We start from the raw sequence: 7,463 nt of genomic DNA, 5'->3' as shown, positions 1-7,463 counted from the left end.
ATGAGTGACCTCAGGCACACAGAGAAAGGATTCCGCTGGTCGTCGTGCTCCGTGGAGCAGTTCCACCATTTCCTCAAGTAGGACCTTGTTTTTCGTTTTCCTTCCCACAAAAGTTATTTCTTTATTTCCCCTGACAATAACGTGTCTGTTATCATATATAATTAGTTCAGTACCAACTCCTGCACAATTTGAATCTCGTAATCCGGAAAAAATACATTTTATAAGTATCATGCTCAGATGATCACCTGCAGTATATTGCCACAGAATGAGTTTCTCATAACTTGAAAGATGAAACAGTATTATTAGTACTGCTACTAAATAACACAGGGAATTCAGGCTAACTTTCCATTGCTCTACTGCACAGCGGAGACACAGCCACCTGCCTTTATAATCTACCCCACGAGGACGAATCCCTTCCGAGAGTACTTCCTGGGAAACTACTTACGCTTGATGCTCAGTGCAGGAAAGACAGAGGGACTTCTGCCTGCTTCGTAAGTTACTTGTGTTTTCAACTTTTAACTGCATTAATTGCCTGTATTTCTGCTTTAAATACACGCTTGTGGAACATTTACTTTGATTTTTCAAATAACGACACGTCGTGACAAAATGTTTCGTTCTTAAAATTATTTGTAAAGATATGAGCGGTGATAACAATCATTTTTCTACAACAGAAAGACGACAGAGTCTGCGCTCAGCTCTTCTGCTTCGATTCCTCCAGTGGTTATTGCGTTTCCTACAGACCAGCTGCAGAAGGGTCTGACTGTGGCAATGGGAAGATTTGCAGCAACGGACGTTGCGTTTATGACAACGGAAACACCATCGCTGACTTTGATATCCACAGGTATGAAAACGGACCACTGATTTGTTTTGGGTTACAGGAATGATGTTTATTGGTAGCTGTGATTAATGGCCATTTTGCTTGATCTGGTGAAAAAATAGCAGGACAAGAAGAGTAGGCTGACTCTTGTGAAATAGATGTCTTGTGTAGGCCTTGGGAACGATCGCCAAAGACGACAAATAAGTGAAAGTGTGATCAATAAGGGTAGAAAGGTACTCAAGAACTTTTCGAATTAAAAGTTTGTTGCAGAAGGTAAAGTTGCAGTATGGGTACTTCTGAGCCAAATTTTCTGTTTAGAAACCAGGTTGTGGTGTGGAAGATAAAAATGAAAGGTACAATTGTGATTTAAAAGCACTGGGTGTTATCATCAAAGCCGTTTTATACCAAATTTAGTCATTAAGGAACACAGTGCCTAAAGACTGCCCTTAATTTTAATTTAAATCCAAACACCTCAACAGCGAAAAGCTCTTTACCTGCCCTCTTAAAAATGTCCCGTTCGAAGGAATATCTCATGAAATCCATGATTAAAAAAACATTCTGCTTTCTTTAATCATTGTTCCCCTGAATGTTCCAAACAGTCCTTTTAAAGAAGTCCAAAGGTAAGCTGACATAATTCTTGTTGTGTCATTCCAGATCTGGAGACCAGTATTTGTTCGAATCTACACAGATCAAGCCTGTGTACACAGATCCTCCATCCTCCACCACGCCAGAACCATACACCGTCCCGTCCACCACAACGTCATCCACTACCAGGTTAGTAAGCCTACATGATGTCTGAGGGTGTAGGATAGAATAAAGCCAGCTGGGTGAGAGGACTCCAGACTGGAATTCTGTAAGAACTGCTTGCACGGATTAGTTAGAGAAAAAGACTAGAAGCAAGTTCATAGTAGAGGAAAAAGAAAATGAAAATTTTTAAGGCTTCTGGCCTTGTGCTAACTGGGTCCGTCAATGGCTGGGTCATATTGTGGGGGGTAACTGAAGGTCACTTATTCACACAGAAATACGTACAAGTCGAAAAATTACATACATCGCGTGATTATGAAGGTAGCTGGGGGATATAATATGGAATTGTATTATATTACATGTGGGAAAATTAATTGTTATTAACCAAATTCATTAACTGAAGCATTCATAACATTTGAGTTGCTCTTTTTGAACATGAAATAAGCAAATGTATTTAATACATATCATCGATAACTTTTTATTCAGAGCAGTTAGCTTTCATAATAGCTAACATTGCGATCTGTTTAGCTTATCAATTGGAAATGGACTTTTTTAGCACTAAGAACTTCTGTAATCTATGGCAAAGTTACAGTATATACTTTCAAGCTCCATGAAAGACATTTGTCAGTATTATTGATTCAAATCCAAATTTAAGTAATTCTTACATTCATTGGCTTACTTGATTTGCTCAGGTCTTCCTGGTGGAACAAATGGAACAGAAACCGATGGGACCCGAACACATCCAGTTCCTCCAAACCAGCCACAACCACCTCCACAACATCAACTACTACAAGTTCAACCACCACCGCCACCACGACGACAACAACCACAACAACGACTACAACACCTTCACCACCGAAAGATTTAAAGAAAAACTTAAAAGATCCAGTCAAACCATCAGGTAGGCTGATGTGGGGAACAACTTGCTTTGTAAAGAACATAAGACCTTTATGTCGCAATCCTCTTCAAAAATACAGGACAGTTGTCCAATGTAAATGAAATAAAAAAAAATTAACTATAATCTTAATTGTTTCAGTCTGTGATCACTAGCACAAGTGGTTTCTTTCAGCACTTACGTCGGTTCGGCCTTTCAGTGCATGTGATAATAAATCCAGCGTGATAATCACGCAGCTATTTTAACTTTGTTTTATAATTTATGTCAATCGAATCTTCGGATGTGAATGGCAGATTCTCAGTTTGTATGTCAGGTCAAGGACCGCGTTAGTTTCATTCGAGTGTTTCCTTTGCAGACGGTGAGTGCGAGGACCGCATAGCCAACATCGCTGGCAGCCTCACATGCAGGGAGTTCTTGAGGTCTTATGGCTTCAGATACTGCGGCCATCGCTACATTCAGAAGAACTGCTGCCGTTCCCAGAAAGAGATGTGTCGTGGACGTTAGCTGGAGGTGTAAGGGAAGACCTGGCCGCGGGCGTCGCCAGGAAATTAAAACTGTGGCATCGTGGCCCTGGGTAGCCCTACTACTACCACGTTGGGCCTGCCCGTACCATGTAGGGGTACACGCATCCATGCATATACCACGGCACTTTCACAAGCAACCAGCTCATGTCAGGGAGGTTATCCAAAACGGAATTCCAGCGACACTGGAAGCTGCGACGGCGGCTTGCTGGCAAGGCGACGACGCACATTGGGAATTGTCGCTAATTCGAGGTTTTCGCTGACTTTTCGTCACTGATCGGATATTGAGTCTATTACATTTTGGAGTTTAAATCAGTATCTAACGTTTCCAAATCTTTGATTTTCGTCACCCACCAGTAATATTAGGAATTAAAAAAAATGTTGATAATAACCTAAGCTAAAACACTGCTTTGATATTTCATGGTTAAAATAATCTGCTGTGAAAGGCGTTATCTGCAATTGACAATATTAGCTATTTGCGTCAGGAACATATCTAGGCTAACGTATTACAGCAACCATTGTCAGAAGACATCGTAACCAATGAAATATTCGAAAAATTATTTGTTAAGTATGAAGAGTTGTGGTGTTGCAGACCCAATCCAGACTGCGCATGCGCTATCGTAGACGTGTGAATCCCCATAAGGTTTATGAGTGCCTTTAATATAGGCATTCAATCAAAAAGTCTTTCTTTAAAAAAATCGTTCGTACGAGCGAAATGATGTGCCCGTTGGACTGATCCTTGTTCAGCTGGACTTGTGTAATGTACATAGTTGTTGATTTTTATATATAAACCTCGATTTCCCCTTGCTGTACCATAACGTTTTTGTCATTGTCTTCATTATTGTAATGGTATTTTTGTGAAAGAAAATTATTTTTCCATTTGAAGATTTTCTATAGTGACCAAATAATCGAAAAAATGGAGCCATTTTATAATGACTTTTTATGAATAAGAGCATTAGTTTCTCTACGTTGTACATAACTTCCTAGAACCGTAGTATTTATGTGTAAGATTTGCTTCCTACTCCTTCAACAGTTCCTTTTTTATTAATTTTCATGTCAGTTTTCAGTACTACATTTTCCTACAGGTCAGTTAATATCTTTCCCAGTAGTGGTGGCTTGTTAGGGATAATCTCATTTGTCACTCATTTCTCTTCACCAACTTTCCCGACAACCCCGCCTCTTTTTTATTATTATTTCTTAGGCTGGTAACCTAACGTATCTAGGCTGCCAGACGTATGTTAGCGTTCGTCATGAGGAGCTGAATGCGTTTTTTTTTTTTTTACCTCAGAGGTCTGTGGATCTTCTATTCATGGCAATAAGTGCTGGAGACAGCAGAGTGTTCCTCTGCCTCAATCCCCATCAACAAAAGAATCTCTCTAGACTATCATTTCTAGGCTACCCTTACCAGTGATAGAGTATTATAGGTCTGAACGGAAGTGAAATGCAAACAGGGATTGAGTCTTAAATTCTTTATAAATGAAAGTCTTGTTTTACACTGGCTTGTTTCTGAAGTTAATATTGTGAAGGAACAAAATCATCAGTATTTTTCTGAAATGAATAGGCTAATAAATAGGCAGTCAAAGATCCAGGCACTATTAGAAAAGGTTGAGCTTACCGCCAGTAGAATTATGATAGGTTTTCACTTTAAAACTTTTGTGTTTAATTCTCCTTCGAGACTTTTAGAAATGTGAACAGACTGAAATTATTCTTGAGCCAAACACTTGTTCAAGAATTATGGAAAAACAGGATAGGCTAAGAACATTTTCGTACTATTATTTTAGTAACTTTGTTATTTATGTTATTTGATATTTATTGGGGATTTCTTTGCCTCTTTTTTTCCATAGTAGGTGCCTGAAGGATTTCTGTCAAAGCAAACATCCGGTAGTTTAAATCTGACCACGAAGGAGTTTAGGATAAGAAAGATATCCTAGAACATTTGCAAACTCAGTATTAGCTCCTTAATGAATGCTACCTGACAAAGGACAAGTTCCTTATAAGATTCTCCGTGTCGTAACGGCTCTCTGGAGGATTCTTTAATTCATGAAGAATTCCTATAGAGTTCGTAAGGAGTCCTGAACGCGAAACGAGTCTGTCTTCTATGAGTTTCTGGATGCAGGATGAGTTATAAATGGATTCTACGCTTCAGTACGAGTCTCGAAATGTTTATTTGCTTCATACAAAATTTATAAAGTTCTCATATTTAATATAAATTCAAAAAAGTTTATGATTCAAGAAACATTTGTAGTGATATCTCTGACTCTAAACAAACTCCCAGAATTTTTATGATGTAGCGAAAGTTTCTCGTATATTTTTTTATTCAGAAACTATTCTTGAAGGTGCTCTGGCTTGGGCTTCCCTTTACCTGATATAGGTAGAGTAAGTAATCAAAGAATTCTACTGTATTGCTAAATCCGGATGATTTTTCTTTATTATTCAGAAAGTCCTATTAAAAGGTGAGTTCTCTGATTGAAGATGAGTTATTAAAAGATTATTTGACGGAAGATTAACACCACACCTCTTGAAGATCGTCTTACGACTAATCCTGAAAGATTCCCTAACTCAAAACTTGTCCACGAAGGATTCCTCGAGTTTGGAGGAGTCTTATAAGGGATACTCCACGTGAAGATAGAGCCTTACAGGATTAGTGGCTCAAGTTTTCCTAAACCTTTTCTAGGTCTCTAGTTGCGTGAGAAACTTGGATGCTTGCTAAATTCTCTGATCTACCAGTTTCTGTTTTCCCTACTCGTACTATGTCAGGTAAAAAGTCTGGTGTTAAGGCTCAAGACTCATTTTAAGAATTCAGCTCTCATATTCAGCGTTCTTGTTCAGTATTCATTGTGACTCGTGTACCTATTGTAAAGCTGAGTATTTGAGACCTGATCCTACTGACAGATACTCAAAGCCCCACCATAAAAAACGGATAAATAAAAATACGGTTAGAAATTGTGTTTATTTTACCCATCATTTTCAGTTCTAATTCTTTGGCTGCTGTTGGAGAAATCATGCAACGTGTCACTCACGTTCTGTCGAGAATTAAACGACAGGTCCTAGGTAGTTATTTCGTTATAAACAAGATACAGCAAAACAAATTGAAAATTCAAATACTGAGGCACAAGCTGGTAATAAATGTATACTTGACGACATTTTCATTATACCTTCAGGGCCATGTTTCCAGTACAAAATCGAGTTTTGGGGTGTGACTATCGAAATCCTGCTTTCGCTATAGTCCCATAGTTCAACATGTCACCCATGCCAGACATATAATGTCTTTACCTGTTGCCCATTCCTTTGCCTAGTAAATCCGTTTAAATACAACGGGCAACTGCTATCATTTCGGCAAAGATTCAATTATTTTTCTGCCACGTACGACAATTTCATTTGGCTGCGTGAATCGTGAAAAAAGGCCTTCAGTTGTTACTTTTCTTTGGAGGAGGAAGTATAGTTCGCACAGGTACGGGTATTTGAGAAAGTTTGGAGACGATTAGCCAACCGAAATAGAGACAAATTAGAGCGAGTCATGTGTCAGCTCTATTCCAGAATGCCCTCTAAACTTTCGCTGAACTAATGACTTGGTCGTTATCCATAGTGATGAAGTAAACAGGAGAACCAATGTTTACAGTGTTGATCCCCAAAAATCTGATGGAAGATTTACAGACTTACACGGGGCTGCTTTTGGCTGTTCATAGTTATTCCGATGTGACGAGTGGCAAAGTGAAATTTTGAAGAAGTGTAGTAAAAGTTCAAGGGGCACTCCATTTAGAACCTTACAAAAGACCCATAAAAGTTACTTCCGGGGTGATTACAAAAGTCTTTTAAGTGGTAGTGAATTGAAGTCAAGATTATGAATTTTTTTCCAGCTGCAGAATATGGTTTTTGGAGAGCCTAAAGACATTTAATGGTACGCATTATATACTCCGAAGAATTATCATGTATTCGGGAAAAGTATATGTGAAAACCATCTGCCATTAGCAAGGTGAGTTTGTGCAAAGATTAATCGAACTTCAAATTGGTTTTTATTAAAACATTTTTTCATAAATTTATTTGCATCAGAGTGTAAATAAAACCCATGGTTTTCAATATAATGGTTAAATTAAAAATGTGTGGGGGAGTGGAATCCTTAGGTAATCAAGAATTTTTTAAAATTCTCATTTACTATATATCCATTTTAAGACCACTTAAGATAGTTTAACATGAGATATGAAAAAATCCATGAAAAGTTGAAAATTAATTTATTATTACTATTATTATTATTATTATTATTATTATTATTATTATTATTATTATTATTATTATTATTATTATTATTATAGCACCACTAAAAGTATAAACATTCATATCTTAAAAATTATGCAACCAAATTATGTTTCGATATGCCGAACAACCTCCGAAAATTTCAAAATTTCATGACATTAAGTCACATACGAGTTTCAAACAGATATGTCCTCAAATTTAGTTTCTCGAACATCATTGTAGCTATATAGCATAT

The 7,463-nt window shown here is 37.7% G+C and overlaps 1 protein-coding gene across 3 annotated transcripts in view; it reads left to right on the top strand.

Moving 5' to 3' along the window:
* The window catches only part of LOC136832841 (A disintegrin and metalloproteinase with thrombospondin motifs like), a 353,918-nt gene extending 347,998 nt beyond the window's left edge, over positions 1 to 5,920 (top strand). For all 3 annotated transcript variants that reach the window (XM_067094498.1, XM_067094497.1, XM_067094499.1), the window contains exons 13-18: positions 1 to 77; positions 365 to 491; positions 672 to 841; positions 1,472 to 1,591; positions 2,254 to 2,462; positions 2,812 to 5,920. The exon at positions 1 to 77 is cut by the window's left edge and continues 88 nt beyond it. In XM_067094498.1, the coding sequence (XP_066950599.1) occupies positions 1 to 77; positions 365 to 491; positions 672 to 841; positions 1,472 to 1,591; positions 2,254 to 2,462; positions 2,812 to 2,960 (852 nt within the window). In that variant the 3' untranslated portion in view covers positions 2,961 to 5,920. The remainder of the gene's footprint in view (positions 78 to 364; positions 492 to 671; positions 842 to 1,471; positions 1,592 to 2,253; positions 2,463 to 2,811) is intronic.
* Positions 5,921 to 7,463: the final 1,543 nt, after the last annotated feature.

Source organism: Macrobrachium rosenbergii, chromosome 50 (assembly GCF_040412425.1).
Source record: "Macrobrachium rosenbergii isolate ZJJX-2024 chromosome 50, ASM4041242v1, whole genome shotgun sequence".
Classification (NCBI taxonomy): domain Eukaryota; kingdom Metazoa; phylum Arthropoda; class Malacostraca; order Decapoda; family Palaemonidae; genus Macrobrachium; species Macrobrachium rosenbergii.
This window is presented reverse-complemented; position numbering and strand designations above follow the sequence as displayed.